At 38.7% G+C, this 18,107-nt stretch overlaps 1 protein-coding gene across 1 annotated transcript; it reads left to right on the top strand.

Moving 5' to 3' along the window:
• The first annotated feature begins 585 nt into the window (after positions 1–585).
• LOC311501617 (uncharacterized protein) lies at positions 586–8,645 on the top strand. Its single transcript, XM_084563552.1, has 3 exons — positions 586–5,901; positions 6,054–6,240; positions 6,571–8,645. The coding sequence occupies exons 1-3, from the start codon at positions 5,671–5,673 to the stop codon at positions 6,720–6,722; spliced, it is 570 nt and encodes a 189-aa protein (XP_084419678.1). The 5' UTR covers positions 586–5,670; the 3' UTR covers positions 6,723–8,645.
• The last annotated feature ends 9,462 nt before the right edge of the window (positions 8,646–18,107 follow it).

The raw sequence follows: 18,107 nt of genomic DNA, 5'->3' as shown, positions 1-18,107 counted from the left end.
TGAATGAATGACTTATTTTGAATTATATGAGTGAAAGAATTTCATTTTATTTGGCTTATGTGATTTAATTAAGAATTTGACCAAGCTGAAATAATTTCACGATTTACTTGTTGCTTTGTATATTGAACGTACTGTTACCTTAGTCCGATGAGGATGACGTAATCCCTCATTATTTTATATTAAAATGCAATGTTTTACAGAAACAAAAGAGAAATATAATAGAAAATAGAAATAGAAAGATAGAAGTCATGACTTAACAAAGAACGGAAAATCATGAACCTGTTTTGTGGACACAGGTCAGGTCTTTTTTATTTGAAACCTAGAGGAATCCAATAGATGGCGAGCCGCCCCAGTGGAACCAGGTCTACATGAGAACTACTGAGCTGCAGACGACATATCTGCTGTGGTAGGATTATACCAGTCACGCTGTGCTGGTTCTACTTGGAACACACACCAACAACCGAAAGCACTCGAGTAACTTTATGAACTCTGAACATTGAACTGGACACAGAACACAGTACCGGTATTCAACAAACTCTTTCATTCTTTTGAAGGCGCCATTTTATTTTGTTGTTTGTTATTAGTGACTCGAGGCTACGCACGAGACACGACTCCCCATATAGCTCTAAGCTATATGGGGAGTCGTGTCTCGTGGCGAAGCCACGAGACACTATTGTTCTTCTGCGTGTTTCTTCTATATTATTATTCATCTTCCGTACCTTTTTTCGGTCTCTAACTCGCCCCGCAATTTTGGGGCGACACCGACAAAAATTACATCAAAACGTGCGCCTTTATCGGGAATGGTGTGCTATTACTTTTATAAGGAATCCACGAATTTTTCGCGAATTTATTCGCGAAAAACTGCGAAAATCGTCCCATTGAAATGAATGGGAAACTGCGAAAAAACGAAAAAACTGACACTTTTGAGGGGCATTTTCAAAAGCTAACTCCTCCCGCAAAATTTCACCTAGAGACTTCATTTAAACTTTAAAATGTAGGTAAATTTGTCCTCTATAAAAGTTCTATTCAGATATTTGATATCTTTTATACTTTTCGATCAATCACTCGTCAATCATCGTGATCAATCATGTGAAATTTCTGAGTTTATAATGGGTGTGTATTGCGTGGAATGTTCGGCCTAGAGTGGGAGACCCTCAGAGGCTAGAGTGGTAGAGGCTGTCTGAAATTCACTGAAATTTTTCTCTTTCCACGCTGCTCCTGGGCACATCTTACATCGTAGACATTAGATTTTTTCCACTTTTGTAGAGGAACTTGTCCTGATTCATACAATGTGCTCGCCTAAGACGAGACATTTTCTGAATTTGAATGGCGTGCCCCAGAGTGAGGAGTGTCCCGCTCCAACTGCCAATAAACTCCCATTCAAAATATGAAGCTGATTTTCGAGGAAAGCTGAATCCACCCTCTTCTTATACTCGCCACAGTTTCCACAATATTTACTCCAGAGACACCAAAATTACATCAGTGTGTTCGGGAACTTCTCCTGCCAATCACTGTCTGTTTTTTTTTTCTGATGTGAGCTTTGGTTTTGCCTCAGTGAGCCCAAATGCGAGGACTGTCAGAGGGCAAAAAATCAAAATTTCTTCCTTCTCCTCCCCTGTGTCTGTGAGTAGTCATGGCAACCAGCAGAGTCACCATGGCAGCCTCAGGCCAGGGCCACAGCTGCAGCCATTTTTGTAGTCCTTGGCAGTTAATTTCAGTTTATTTAAGTAAATAACAAAGAAAGAGACAGAGAGAGGGTAAAAGACAGACAGGCAGTAACAGAGAGGTAAAGCAAGACATTTTTTGAGGTGACTGTCACTCTGCTTGCTCTGTGTGTACATCTGAGTTGAATGTTTTCTATTGTGTGTGTGCGTGACTGTGCTAATCTCTACCCTTAGCTCAAAGTAAATTCTACAGTGTTAAATATGCAGTGTCAAAGTACATTGACTCCTTCAGAGTTATTACAACAACAGCTGGAGTAAGATACCGCCCAGTGTTGGTGAAAATATACGTCGTTAAACTACGGAGTGTCAAACGTACTCTGGAAAGCTCCGCCCACCCCCCTCGTCTAACGGAAATTTCAGGCCGCCATTTTCTTCGTGCCGAAGGACTGCGGTAAGTGTCTCCTAATTGACTATTAAACGCATTATTTGTCCTTTCAACAGAAGCAGCATTTTAGAATGACTTTATATCACTGTTAACTGTGAACTTTAACTCGTTTTATGTCTTCAAATGCCGAATTTCAGACGGCTAATGTGTAGTGGCCGAGTGAATGTCAAGTCCATGTGCGAGCAGCATTAAGGTAGCTAACGTTAGCTAATTAACATTAACTAGCAAACACTCAAATTATCAAGAGTTATGTTAACTTTGTTAATACAGTGTGGATGTGTGATTGTGTAGTTCTTTGTGACGTTCAAATATTATAGTGGAATAGCGAAGATTGCTAGTGTGGGGAGTTGGCTAAACTAGCTAAAGTTCATGTTAGCTGGACTATCCGTTGCCTTTGCATGAGCGGGTAGACATTAACTCTGGGTACTGAGTAAGCGTTGTCTTTTGTATTTTAAAGTTACCGCAGGTGTTACTGACAGACATTGTCGTTTTTAATGTGTTGGAGACATTAAATTTAACTCCGAAACCCGCACGTCTCTGTCACGTGACGCTGTTTTGGTCGGTCCTGCACGCGACTTCAAACCCTAGCGGGAGCGTTTCAGAAGCGATTAGCCCGCCAGACTTTGTTTACTTGCTCAGATTTTTGTCATTTTCTTTCGTTTATGTGCTTCTAGATCTGCTTCTCCGTGTGTAAATATGCTACGTAGTTAATTAGTTTCTCTTTTGTCTGTTTTTACTACCGGTAGTTTGCGCGGTGTGTTTTATTTTGAAAATCGACCGGATCCTCTCTGCTTTTTCTGTGTCCGGCTTCTGCCCGCTCGAGGTGCTCTGTGTTGAAGCGGGCTGCCCGCGGTGTCCGTCAAAAATAGATCAGCGGAGGCCCGCTTTGGTGACGCTTCCCGTACCACGGCTGCCGGTGGGTTTTGAAACATTGAATAGCACATGTAATGCGGACGCGCCCGGTGGTTTTTGTATTGTAACGGTAGGATTAAGTAACGTTACTACAGCAATGTAAAGTAAATCCGTATGACAGTTGGGCACCTTCAGGAAGATGACATGATTAAGTTAAATTAAATCTTACTGGTCATTTCTGCAAAATAGCTGATTATTTCCCAGCAGTTTGGTGGCTTGAAACAAACTTTATTATATTCAAAGTGAACGTGATTCACCTCAAAAGGTGGCCTCGCTTCTGGACTGTTCAGTTGAAATGCATGATATTCTTATGTATGTTATGTATATTCTCAAATTTGAGGGAATACAGTGCATATAGTTTTTGTTTATTGTAATAATGAGCACATGAACTTTAACCATGAACTGTGCTGATACTCTCTGCAGGGAATTAAGATTTGCACAAGGAGCTTTAAATGCTAATAGTAATAGTAGCTGTTTAAAATTGATATACTGGAATATTAATATAAAATGATGGAAAATTTTAAGTTCTTGGATTTTGGAATTAATCAATATCTTACAAACGTCTATATGTGTTTTGTGTTACCCTTTCTAACCACACCCTTAACGTTGGATGCATTGCTTAAAGTATAGTTGGTACAAAAACATAAAAAATAATTTTAATTCACATTAAGTGTTTGTTTGAGCCCTACTGTAAAAGGTAATCCAGATTCAGTGAATATTAAGTGAGTAGTGAAATGTTATCATTAGATAAGCAATGGTTTTCTTGTTTACACAAGCTTTTGTTCCTGTGTCCTAGCATTTGCAAAGTTTGGTGTCCCAGCTGTAACAGAAGGTGTGAAAGTTGTCGACAGTTCAGGGACTGAGTTGGATGAAGATGTTTTTCAGGATGTAGTAACGGATCCCTCCACTGGGGTGTTAACCATCAAATATGACTCAGGTTTGTTTCTGTTAAATTTCTATTATGTTATGATGTTTATTAGAAGTGACAGGTTAGGGTTATCAGCAAACTCTATATAATGTGTTCTTATTTCGATTTCTCAATTCATGATTAGAATCTGTTTCCACGGTAGCCTCTCCTGAGCAATCCCAACCATCATCCCTCAATTCCTTGGACTCTGAGGACACAGACATCATTTCCGATAGTCCCTCCAGAAAACGCCAGAGGTTGGACGCAGAAGCTGAGCAAGTAAGTTCTTATAAATAAGTTCTTATGACATTTACGTGGTTGGAAGACATTGTTGATCTCATTATGTCTTGAAGTTTTTTGTTTTTTAGCTCCTGAAAGTTTTTTATTTTATTATAATAAAGTGTACACTTCAAGTACATCAAAGTTATTAAAATCAATTAAATTTATATGCTTGTTTTTATTATTATTATCTTTAACAATAAAATATAAATTAACAAATCCTCTCTGTAATCCTTATAACCTTGTCACTGTCTGGATGGAGCTCTTCAGTGTTTGTTACTTCGGTGCAGCCTTTACCTGAATTAATAAACTGTCTGTCGTCTGCTGATTGTTCCGCCGATATCTTTGAGATTGAATCGGGACATCTTTAGCCATGATATGAATTTATTTCCAGCATTTAAGTGAACTCTGATTTGCAGTGGATATAGTCCTAATGTGCTGAATTGTTTTGTATTGTGTTTCAAGTTGGTGGAATCCGTTCTTACCAACAAACCTGGTGGGGAACGTGTAATAAATGAATACAGGCGAACCAAATCCTTGACTGATGAAACCAGACGAAAAATGGTCAACATACTAGCAGCTGACATGACAGAAAAGAATGGGTAATTTGTTAACAGTCCTTGTGTTCTGCTTAGAGATTAATTTGAAATCGAAATTAAATCCAGTGAATATAACCGCAAACCCCTTTCTCCTTGCAGTACATCCCCACCCAGACAAGTGAAAGAAATGTACGCCAGAGGAATAGTGACCTTATTCCCCTACCTCAGTGACCCATTCTCTAAGAGTGGCTATGTGAGTTGCACACAGTAATGGTTGTAGTAATGTTAAATGCTGTATTGAAAAATTTTGAATCCTATCGGAGCCTGTTGTTTTCACTTTTAAATGTTATTAATGAATGTCTTTTTTTTTGTTATCCTTTCATCCTCCAAGGAGCACTATTATGATGGTGAGAGTGGAACTGGGTACTTGGCCTGGAGGATTAAAACTATTCAGAGAGGCACAGCTAAAGACAGGCGATCGTCGTTTGGAGGTAATACTGGAAAAATGTATGGAACAAAACAGTCGCAAGATCAGTTATTGCATTTGTTGCACATAATGTTTAAAATAATACAATATTTTTCTTGAAGTCTAACTACACCCTTCAATTCCTCTGACTTTGTCTACAGGCTGGCATGGCAAATTTTAGGGTGATTCAAAACAGTAGACATTTTGAGCCACTTTCAATGCACAAAATAATAGTAATAATCATAAGTTGTGAAGAAAAAAATGTCAATATTAACACCAGCACTGATATGTTTCATCACAGTACAGTCAGTAATTAAGTTTATACTTTTGGTATAAAGAGTAAAGAGTACCTCTTTAAAAGTTTGCCAGGTTTCTAAAACTGTTTTTGATATCAGTATTTATAATACTGTATTTTCCCATGTTATGTAGAATCAGCCAAAGGATCATCTGGTGAAGCCATGTCTGGAGGACCAACTGTCAGACGAGAGTCCGAGTTCGATCCAGAGACTGCCCTGACTGAAGATGAGTGCAACGAAGCAATCTCATTGATGAAACATTCAGCTGATGAGGACACTGTCAACAAGAAAATGAAACTGACGTTTGTGTATCGCCGCAACATGGTCCTTGACCCCCAGCAGTCGAGCAACATACTGTCTGACTTTCCACGTTTTAAAGACGTCAAAGGCTTGGTAATTATCTATCATTATTTTGAAAACATTATGACAGTTGAATAGTTTTTATAAGACGGTAGACAGGCGTTGTAGTAATACCCCAATAACTATCACCCGTTAACTTTGGTTGCCTGAAATTGAAATTGTCACCCATCACCACCCCACCCCAGGTTGAACAGGATTTCATTCTGATGTTTGGAGAGGATACCTCAAGCAAGCTTCTGGAGAGGTGGCCGGTCATGTTCAAGAAAAAGATCATCCAACAATGCAGAAAGCTTCTATCCACAAGTGAGCTTGAAGAACTCTTGCTGGCAGCTGATCCTCCTGAGGATGGCACTGAAGTTGATGTTGACTTTGGTAAGATAATTGTTCTTGTTCTTCTTCTGCTGCTCTCATATACTTGGAATATATAATTATCATATCTAAACATTTACATATCTGGATGTGTGATAAATGTAAGAGGACATTATGTACGCAGTATATTGAACAAAACTTCAAAAGCACTGAAGTGTTTGTCCCATGGTTTGATTTGGATAACTTCTTGTGATGATATAAAACTGCTATCTTTCCGTTATTGTTTTTTTTTTTTTTTATTTAAATGCTACTGCCATTGCAGAGCCACTGAATTTTGTTGACAGCCCGCATAACTGAAGTGTGTTGAGATTGAACACACGATTGTTGTTACAGGTTGGGACAGTGACCTTTCGTCGGTTTTATTGCTGCTACACCTGATTCCACCCTCTGCTCAGGTTCGGAAGAGACCAGGAAAGGTTTCGGCATCCCAAGCAGAGAAGCATCTTGTGGTCTTCAAGAAGGTTTGTGTTTTTGGAGGTTATTGAGGGACAAATCTTATATAATTGCCTAATAGTTGTAGAATATGGTCATGCACAATAAGGCATTAATAAAGTGCTTTGTAATGAGTACTGACAGCCAATATGATGCTAACGTGTATTCTAAGCAACTAGTTGGTGGTGAATATGTCTCACTTAAAGTATTATTATTTAGTTTTTCTGTTCTTTTTGTTTTGGTTTTATGTATTACAATTGTCCAATTGTAATCATATCTTCATGTGTTTGTCTTCGCAGAGTGGAACAAACATTCAAGAGCATCTCGATGCCATCACCACCAGAGCTCAACCCTATCTCCTGGCTGTTGGAGTTAAGAAGAATGCAATCCATCAGTTCTTCATCATTCTTGACAAGAATGCCATACCTTGCAGGTCAACCTCTTCTCTTGGTGCCTTTGATGAACTGTTTAAGGCTCATTTTGTGTTTGGCACATCATACAACAGCATGCTCCACAACATGTACACTTTTATCCAAACCACAGTGTACAACATTGATGTCGGCAAGGTCAAGGAAAGTCCTCGTGTCTCTGAAGTTAGGGCGAGGTTGCTTCATTAGTGCTTGAAGTTTCTCCTCTATCATGCAGTGTTTTGTTTGTCAGGCTGAGTTAACAAGTTCAAATATGCTTGTTAGGCATTTACGATTAGTTCATGGTTACTTACCTGGAAAAAATCTCAGGCTTAAATGTGCCCAGACTGGATGTGGATGTGTGTTTGGTACATTTTCTGGTTTTAGGAAACATTTAAACACCAAACACACTGAGTATATTGACCAGGAGGTTGACACTGATGTTAATTTGAGCACAGGAGAGGTGGTGACAGCTAATGTAGATGAGACAGCCACAACATCGCTGACGGGTAACAAAGATGAGGTAACCACAACATCTGAACTGTTGAGAAACTCCAATAGGAGCACTCTAGATATGTGTGCTTCTGCTGTTGCACAACTCAAGGCAGCCGGATTAAGTCAATCTGCTGTAAATAGTTTTGTTTCCTCTATGGAAGAAGTGTGTTCTGAGATTCATAGTCAAGCTAAAGATGCAGCTTTACAGTGCTTATCTCCACAGGAAACAGAGGTCAGGCTGCATCCTGACAGGGTTCTAAAGATGTTCAACATAAATGAGCTGCGTTACTTCAGACCATTTGATGTACAATTGAAGTATGGAACGACAGATTCTTCTTTCTATGTTGTTCCATATTGTCATTTTATGCAGACTTAAGGTCAATGTTTTAAATGTAGATTTGTATTCTACATGAGATGTTTTGATGAGATGATATTTCAGCCTGACATAGTTGAGAGCTGCTAATAAAGTTCTTAAATGCATTATTTTGTGGAAACTTGTGATTTTTACTCACTTAATGGTGTTGCATGTAAGTTGACACTACAAAAGTGTAAAATTAACACTGCTAAGATTTATTTTCAGAAATGGTGTCAAATTTCATTCACACTATACAGTGTTAGAATTTTACTCTATAAGAGCTTGTTTTTCACTGCAAGAGAGTAAATTATCAACACAGTAGTGTGTAATATCAACACTTATTAGTGTTAATCTGTACTGGAATGGAACTCAATCAGAATTGATTTGACACCATAGAAGAGTGAATTATCAACTCTACCAAGAATAATATTTACACTCTTCAGTGTTATTTAACCTTTGGTGTAAAATTTCAATAACACTATTCAGTGTAAGCGAGTGTTAAATTTTTACTCTATTTAGAGTTAATTTAACTCTAAATTCTAAACACTATGGTAAGAGTTAATTTAACACTAATTCCGAGTTGGACCAAATACACTCGGAAATGGTGTTAAATTTAACTCTTTAAGTGTTACTTTAACACTGCAAAATTTACTGTGTAGTTTAGTGCGTCAGCGCCGCGCGTTAGCGTGGCAAATGTTAATGCCAACATTAGTATTGGTAATGCTAACATCTTTTTCCTTTTCTTTTTTTAATAACCCCGGCAGCAGCCCTCGAGTCACTCTCAAAATTTCCTGCGGGAATTTTCTAGTTTTCTATACTAGCTGTTTTCATAACTGTTGTACATTTTCTACTGCAACAACTGTTAAATAATTCAAGTTCATTTTGCATCTTACCGTGTGGGTCTGTGTCTTTCATTGTGGCTACTTCAGTGCTGTGAGCTCTATTCAGACCCAGCCTGTTTAATACGTGTTCTACTCCAGGACTGGGTTACATTGACTTTAAAGTTGAGACTGAAAGCTTCCACACAAGGTGCTCTCACTTCAGGTTGATTCAGTTGCTGTTCTGAAGATTTAGATCAAATTACAGGAACTTCCTCAGCAGATGGACTTTTCTCAACTGGTATGGATTTTCTATTTTAGGTCAAGCTGAACAAGAAGTTCAATAAATATTCAGATATTCATGTTTCACTAAAAGAACTCTGATTTAATCTGCTGATGACAAAAGTTACTGAAGGTTTAAAATGAAATTCTAACAGATTTTATTGATTTCTTACTTTTCTTTGAGTTGACTTTGATGATGAAGGTTCCTGATGATGATCTTGGTCTTCTTCTTTTCTTTCAGCTGGATGTAGCTGAGACAGATGTGACTCAGTGTGAAGCTGAGGTCAAAGGTCATGAAGAAACCTTTTCACAGTTACTGTCCACCAGCTTTCCTTCCTTCGCCATGAAACCAGATAAGAACATTTAGTTATATTTAGATATGAATGGATGAACATAGTGATGTGATGAACACAATTATTTCACTGTTGGCTAAATAAACAATGTGGAAACTTTATAATTCTCTATCTACAGTGTCTGTCTGTATGCACTGGTTATGTTTTATTGTGTGGATACAGAGAGGATGTTCTGACTCTTTCAAAGTTTAAAAGAGTTGTTGAGAGTTAAACTCTTGGTGATGGGGTTATGTTTAGAAATATGATTTAACATTTAAGAGTAAAGAATGGATGTGTTGGTGTTCAGTGAACTGTGTCAGTCTCTGCAGTAGCTTCCAGCTGCAGCAGTCACTTCAGTTTCTGTTCAGTCTGACTGAGGGAGGTTTTTGTACGACGCTTTTTCACTGTGTGAACACTCTCTGACTGTTGATCTCATGATAACTCTGACAGTAATAAACTGCTGCATCTTCAGCCTGGACTCCACTGATGGTCAGAGTGAAGTCAGAGTTTGATCCACTGCCTGAAAAACGACCTGGAATCCCTGATGCTCTATTACTAGTTCTGTAAAAGAGAAGTTTAGGAACTCCTCCATCTCTCTGTTGGTACCAGGATAAGAAGTCGCCATTATAAACATTCTGACTGGTCCGACATCTGATGGTGACGGTTCCTCCCAGAGCAGAGGTCACTGCTCCAGGCTGAGTCACTGTGACCTGGCCTCTGGACTCTGAGGATACAGAGACAAAAACATAAAGCAGCTTGATGGTTTTGTGGGCTTCATTTCAGAGGGACGGATGTTGATAGAGGAGAGGAGTTTGATTCTCTGGACTTTACCTGTGAAGCAGCAGCAGAGGAGAGTCCAGATGAGGACGCAGATCAAAGTCATGTTTTTGATGAGGAGGATTTCTGTGGCTTCTGTTGTCATGAAGGACAGCTGTCAGTCATCCAGTGTTCAACTCTCAGGACTATAAACTCTCCCAGAGCACTGGAGCATGGTGCTGCTGATGCAAAGTCACTCTCTATGGAAATGATCTGAGTGACTCCAACAGGGACTTGGATCACTCTGATCATGCTGTTGATCAATGGATCAGTCACTTCATTGTTGGATTGATCAGGAAGTTGTTGAAAGATTTTACATTTACACTTTTGAATATATCTTCTATTACAATGTCTTCGTTTTCTATTCTCTAATTATTTTTAATTCAGTTGATCAGTCAGTTATCAGTATTGATCTGGAACATGTCTGTACTTATATTAATATTTTATATATTTTGTCTTTTCATGTGTATGAATTATTTAAATGTGCATGTGTTATAATATTACCAGTTTTTAAATTCATCTTTATCTCAAACATAAATAAAACTCAATGTGACATTTTAAACGTAATTTAATATGAAGGTAATTCTAAATAAAAATATAAATTCATTAATTTAGTTCTACTGTGTTATTTCCAGTTTTCATATCAGCTGATAAAATGATCCAAACAGTGAATCACTGAGTTGAGTTTGTTTGTTTCAGAGTCAGAGAGCCGTGTCTCTCTACAGTCAGAGGTTTTTGTACGGCGCCTCAATGAGTTTGTATCACTGTGGTGGACTTTTGGTGGAGGAACCAGACTGGAAGTTGGAAGTAAGTCAAACTTAAAGCTGTTTTATTTTAGGACCTATTCTCTCTTTTTATTTTCTTGACTTTTTATTCATCAGGCAGGAAAACTAAACATCTTTCCATGTAATATTTTTAGATTTCCATTTCTGCACCAAGAGACAAAGTTGACTTGAGATATTTCAAAACTCATATCAATGAATGTAAAACATTAGTATGGTTCAGAGGATAAATCCTTCTTTGTGGTTTTAATGGTGAAGTTGAATTTTGAGGGCTTGTAGGTTTAGTTCAGTCTGACAGAGTCAGAGAGCCGTGTCTCTCTACAGTCAGAGGTTTTTGTACGGCGCCTCAATGAGTTTGTATCACTGTGGTACACGTTCGGTGGAGGAACCAGACTGGAAGTTGGAAGTAAGTTTCTACTGTATTTAATACTAAATACTAGATTGTAGATTCATCTTTTAAAATCCTTTTCATGACTGTTTGAAGAAGAGTCAAATATGTCTTTTTTCTCTTGATGATTGTCTCTCTCCTCATGGAGGCTAACTCAGATCAGCTTTGATGAAGTTTGAGTTTCACATTTGTGTCAAAGTGAAATTTCAAAGCTTGAAGTGTAGAAAGGATCAAAGTTGATTCCTCCTATGATCAGTTTGTAATGTGACATGAAAATAACTGTTGTTAGGATGGATTCAATTTGACTTTCTTCAAGTCAAACTGGACAGAGTGAAGATAAAGATGGGGATTTGTAAATGTGTTTTTATTTCAGATTGACTTTGAAATCATGTCAACAGTTTGTTAAATAATGAAGATCATTTTGTGGCAGTGAGCTGCTTTTCTCTACTTGTTTCCACTAAATCCTTTAAAGTCATGTATGGTTCAGATGTTGATGATGTTGAAGCCAAACTTTTCTTGGAAATGTTGAGACATGTGCTTCTTTAGTTTCCAGTGGAGTTGGACATATTTCAGCTCAAACTGGATGATGATTCTCTCTGTGCTGATATGCATGAGAGCTTTCTGAAAGGGAAGTGAAACAATGTGTGAGTGAGTGAGTGACTGGTGGAGCAGAAAAAGCATCTGACAGAAACTTCTTGAAGGAGAAAATCAACTGTCTCACAGTAAAGGTGTCCAAGTGTCTGCTGTTTGATTGACAGCTGTGTGCTCCCTGTCCTCCTAGGTGATGTCCGTCCCACCCTGACGGTGCTGCCTCCCTCCGTGGAGGAGCTGCAGCAGGGGAAGGCCACGCTCATGTGCCTGGCCAACAAGGGCTTCCCCTCAGACTGGAGTCTGTCCTGGAAGGTGGACGGCAGCAGCATCAGCAGCGGGGAGCAGAGCAGGAGCCCCGGGGTGCTGCAGAAGGACGGCCACTACAGCTGGAGCAGCACCCTGAGGCTCCCTGCAGACCAGTGGAGGAAGGTGGGCTCTGTGACCTGTGAGGCCAGCCAGGGCTCCCAGACTCCGCTCTCAGAGACACTGAGGAGAGACCAGTGTTCCCAGTCCTGACCTGACTCACTGGGACTCTCAGACTGCTTTCACTCTCTCTCTGCTCTCTGGCTTTTTCTGTCTCTTTATTTCTACAATGAGACCAACTGAACATCATTATTCTTTAGCTTCTGATGTTTTTCATGTTTCAAGACAATAAAGTTTCTTCTTCAAATCAAATACTTTGTCCCAGATTTTTTCCAACAATATAATCATCATCTTCTTTTTTAATATTTGCTGGAAGCTATCTCATCTCAGTCACATTTAATCTTTATATCTAATTAATCAACTACACGTTTACATCATGTATTATCACTTTGCAGCTACTGACTGAGGATCACAGTGTCTCAGTTCAGTAGTATTATCTGAGGATATTTAGATTAAAAATGTCTCCAGAATAATTTTTTTAACCAGTTGAAACAAACTATAGTTTATCTCTAATGGATTTAATAATGAATAATTTACTTTTTCTAATATGAAGGAATTTCATACCTTAATTTAAGTTCCAGTTATTTAATAATGACCGAAGCAGTCTGACACTTTAAGGTTTTACTTCTCAACAATGATGAAGTTATGGGATAAATAGAAAGTTCCTCTGCACTAATTGTCTATTAGAGACAAATAATGAGTTGGTCTACAGACATCTGCTGCTATCCATGATAACACACACTTTCAACATTAATAAATACATGTGTTTTAAATTCTCTTGTATTCATATTTTGTGATTTGATTTAGTTTCTTTGATTTTAGGAAAACCAATAGAAACCTTTCATATATTTAAACATGATAACTTCATACATTCATGATTTTTCATTCATATGTTGTATTTGTTGGACATGATGTTTTTATTTGAAGAAAAAAATTAAGATTTTTGTAAAAATGTTATAGAGTCATATTAATTAAATAAGAAACTGTCACTGTTAATGTGTCCTGATGAGATAAATCTGTAAAAACTACTTTAATAATTTCTCTTAGTGTTTTAGTTTGAGTGCAGCTGTTGATCAGTTCCTCTTCAGCTGAGGGAGGTTTTTGTATGACGCTTTTTCACTGTGTGAACGGGAAGCTGTTACGCTGCTGACAGTAATAAACTCCTGAATCTTCAGTCTGAACTCTACTGATGGTCAAAGTGAAGGTAGTCTGTTGTGCTGTTGCACTGAAACGATCAGAAACTCCAGACTGACGTTCTGTAGTATCAGCAATCAGAAGTTTAGGAGGTTCTCCAGATTTCTGAAGGTACCAGTTCATGTCATCACCAATGAGTTGACTGGATCTACATGTGATGGAGAAAGACTGTCCTGGAAGAACAGACTGAGATCCAGGAGACTGAGTCACAATGATTTCTCCTGATGAACCTGGAAAAGATGAAAAAGAGGAGAAGAGTTATTGAGACAAATCCAGCTTGGAGAAAGATGATCAACATCCAAACAGAAGAGGATGATTTGTTGAAGATGGAGAATAGATGGAAGAAGCTCAATGCTGCTTGGTTCAGTGTTTCTCCATCATTGTGGTCAACCTGGTTGCATCCTGAAGCAAAGTTTTCAGCAGAGAGTCTCACCCTGAACAAGGAGCCCCAGGGTGGCCAGCAGTAGAGTCAGTGACATCATCATTGTGCTGCCGGCGTGTCAGTGGCTCTGAAAGGCCTGGACAGCCACTGATCAACACTGGCCTCTTAACGGCTGGGAGCAGAGAGGCAGGACACATATGCAAACACACAGAGTCAGTCAGCTGCAGCTGTCCAACACATGGCATCATGCTGTTTCCCTCTCACTGTTAATACTCTACATATTTACATATTCACATGATGACATGTAGAGGATATTGATGGTCTGCTAGGAAACTGATCCAGTGACTTGTGGACAGCTTGGTTCTGGAATATTCTCTTTGTGATCATTCTTAGTGATATTAATATTAATGATTGAATGATTATTGATCACAAACATTTATGATGTTGATCTGTGTCTTCATTTTTACTTTTGATGGGATTTAAGAGAGAAAGCTGTGATCCAGCATGAAGCTGAGGTCAAAGGTCATGAACAAGCTGTTGTCATTAACTGTCACAGTTAAATAGGATGTATAAAATAGGAGAGAGAGTCAGAAAACCTGCTTTGACTTTATGACCTTGAAAACGATGCCTGAGATGTTGATGGATTAATAATAGAAACAATCAGGTTTCAATAAAAATGTTACATCCAATAGACATGATTAATAGTTTTAATGTACTGTATACAATTTATCGTTTAAATATACAGTGTATGATCTGTATGAACCATTGTCTGGTTTGTGTGTTCAGTGAGCTGTACCAGTCTCTGCAGTAGCTTCCAGCTGCAGCAGTCACTTCAGTTTCTGTTCAGTCTGACTGAGGGAGGTTTTTGTACGACGCTTTTTCACTGTGTGAACACCCATTGACTGTTGATGCTGAATTCAGCAAAACAGTAATAAACTGCTGCATCTTCAGTCTGAACTCCACTGATGGTCAGAGTGAAGTCAGTGTTTGATCCACTGCCTGAAAAACGACCTGGAATCCCTGATACTCTAGTGCTAGTATCATAAATAAGAAGTTTAGGAACTCCTCCATCTCTCTGTTGGTACCAGGATAAGTTGTCACTATAAATACTTCTGCTGGTAGTACATCTGATGGTGACGGTTCCTCCCAGAGGTCATCCACAGATATTTTATCAACTGAAGATTCATAGTATCATTGCTGAGGCATTAAAAGTTTATTTAGAGTTACCAGGTTGCCTGATCATCACAAACAAACATCTGCAGGTGTCACAGATGAATGAAGAACTGCTGGTGAAGATCAGCACTGGAAATATGGAAAGAAATTGTCATCATTCTAAGTGATATTAATGATAATGATCACAAACAGTTATGGTGTTAATCTGTCACATACCTTTTCATTTTACAAGGTTAAGTTTGAAAGCTATGATCCAGAATAAAGTTGAGGTCAAAGGTCATGAGCAAGCTTTTTTCTCATTGACTGTCAGAGTTTAGCAGGAAGTATGAAATACAAGTGAGAGTCAGAAAACCTGCTTTGACTTTGGATCTAAATAATTTCAGACTGATTAGAAGATGAAGGTTTTTGTGAAATATAATAAAACATCATCAGCGTATGAGTTGACTTTATGAAGTTGGGAATGATGCCTGACATGTTGATGGACTTTAAAATGGAAACAATAAGGTTTCACCATGGAAAATCAACTCATCTATGAATAGGACATATTTTAAATCACTTCTTGTGAAGCTAATAATACATTTTGTCTTAAAAAATTATGTGTATAATCTGTATGATCTTTTTAAACAACGTCTGGGTCGTGTGTTCAGTGAACTGTATCAGTCTCTGCAGTAGCTTCCAGCTGCAGCAGTCACTTCAGTTTCTGCTCAGTCTGACTGAGGGAGGTTTTTGTACGATGCTTTTTCACTGTGTGAACACTTGCTGATTCAACCAGTGTTCACTCTGACAGTAATAAACTGCTGCATCTTCAGCCTGAACTCCACTGATGGTCAGAGAGAAGTCAGAGTTTGATCCACTGCCTGAAAAACGATCTGGAATCCCTGATACTCGAGTGCTAGCATAATAAATGAGAAGTTTAGGAACTCCTCCATCTCTCTGTTGGTACCACGCTAAAAGGTGGTGGTTGTTCCAAAAATTAACACCTGGATTGGTTGAACATCTGATGGTGACGGATCCTCCCAGAGCAGCACTCACTGCTCCAGGCTGAGTCACTGTGACCTGGCCTCTGGACTCTGAGGATACAGAGACAAAAACATAAAGCAGCTTGATGGTTTTGTGGGCTTCATTTCAGAGGGACGGATGTTGATAGAGGAGAGGAGTTTGATTCTCTGGACTTTACCTGTGAAGCAGCAGCAGAGGAGAGTCCAGATGAGGACGCAGATCAAAGTCATGTTTTTGATGAGGAGGATTTCTGTGGCTTCTGTTGTCATGAAGGACAGCTGTCAGTCATCCAGTGTTCAACTCTCAGGACTATAAACTCTCCCAGAGCACTGGAGCATGGTGCTGCTGATGCAAAGTCACTCTCTATGGAAATGCAACAGGGTTTCATTTGGTTTTGAACATTAGTACATACGATTACAGGGCCTCTCTCAGTTTTCATGCTCTCCTCTATCTTTAGGATAACGTGGTAACAGGTGTGATTAATCACCACTCACAAACTAAAAACAGAAATCATTTAGATTTTTACACAATTCCTTTGATTTTAGGCAAAAATAAGATTTAATTTATAAATAGTGACTCAAATAATATTGAAGTTGTGTTCTATTAGTTCAAACAACTCCATAAAAGACATTATCAGCATGTCTCAAGTAAAAAAACTAAAGTAGTGATTAATACTTGAGAAGAATACTAGTGGACTGCTGTATTTCATTATTATTAAGATGCCTCAATGACTTCCTACAAAGACTCAAGTTGATCTAAAATACAGCAGAGACAGCACAGATGGCAAAGACCCAGAGAGATCATAGTTCTCCTCTTTCAGCTTCTCTTCAGTGACTCACTGTAAAATCCACACTAGAACATAGAACCCTCCTCCTTACATACTAGACTGTTAAAGGCTAAGCTCCATGGTGTCTTGAAGACCTCATAGAACCATCTGACCCCAGTCAGACTCTTCTCTCTCAGAGTTCAAGCTTCATTGTTCTTCCTACATTTTCATAAAGTAGAATGGGAGGTAGAGTCTTCAGCTACAAGGCTGCTCTCCTGTGGAACCTGTCATGATGTTAACTTTAGAACCTTTTTCTGTTCATGACATTGGATTTGGAACATTTTCTGTGACCCTGTCTGGTTTTCTTTGTGTGTCGTGCTTTTATTTTGAAATCTTCTTCCTTGTTGTTTCTTGTCCTGCTTCACTTCCTGTCTGTGTTTTCCCTCTGATTAAATGATTGGTTTCTCCTTGTGTGTTCCTCCCTCAGTAGTCTCACCTGTGTCTCCTTAGCCTTTGTGTGTATATATAGTCCTGTCTTTCTCTTTGTCCTGTCGTCTGTTGAGTTACCCTCTTGTTCTGTTCCTTCATCTGTTCATGCTTCCTTGTGTTTCTGTTCAGCTCCTCCTAGATGCTTTTTTTCTGACTTTTCTCTTGTTTTTCTTTCTTGGATTAGCCTACCTCACTCTGCAGCACCTTTTGTTTCCTCAGATATCAGCCTTGATGAAACTAAAAATGATTTCATCCAGTCCTTAGTCTCTGTGCATGTCCTGGCTCTGGGTTCTACCTCCTTGTTCCACATCATAACAGAACCAGCTCCCAGTTTATGATCAGGAGACAGACTCTCTCTACCTCTCTCTACTTTTAAGGCTTGGACTTAGACCTTTCTACCATAAACACTGAGTTTTTCTACCCACTGTCATCTCAGTGCTTACTCTGGAGCTTTCAGGCTCCGTTTTGTGTAAAGAGTCTTGAGACAATTTACTTCAGTCCATTCACATAAAGACCTGAGACTGTGATGGGATCAGAATAGATGGAGAGAAGCTGTGGTGGAAGAAGTGAGGAGAAACCTCATGTTAAGAATTATTAAAATTTAATGTAAATATAAATAATGATGGGTATATTAACAGTCAATGTAAAGTTACACAGCAAATGCTGCTGAGTTAAAATTCTGGTGTTGGCGAAATTTTAGCAAGTATAGTGTTAATTCTACTCTTTGTAGAGTTAAATGTTATAAT

Source organism: Chelon labrosus (assembly GCF_963514085.1).
Source record: "Chelon labrosus genome assembly, chromosome: 16".
Classification (NCBI taxonomy): Eukaryota; Metazoa; Chordata; class Actinopteri; order Mugiliformes; family Mugilidae; genus Chelon; species Chelon labrosus.
This window is presented reverse-complemented; position numbering and strand designations above follow the sequence as displayed.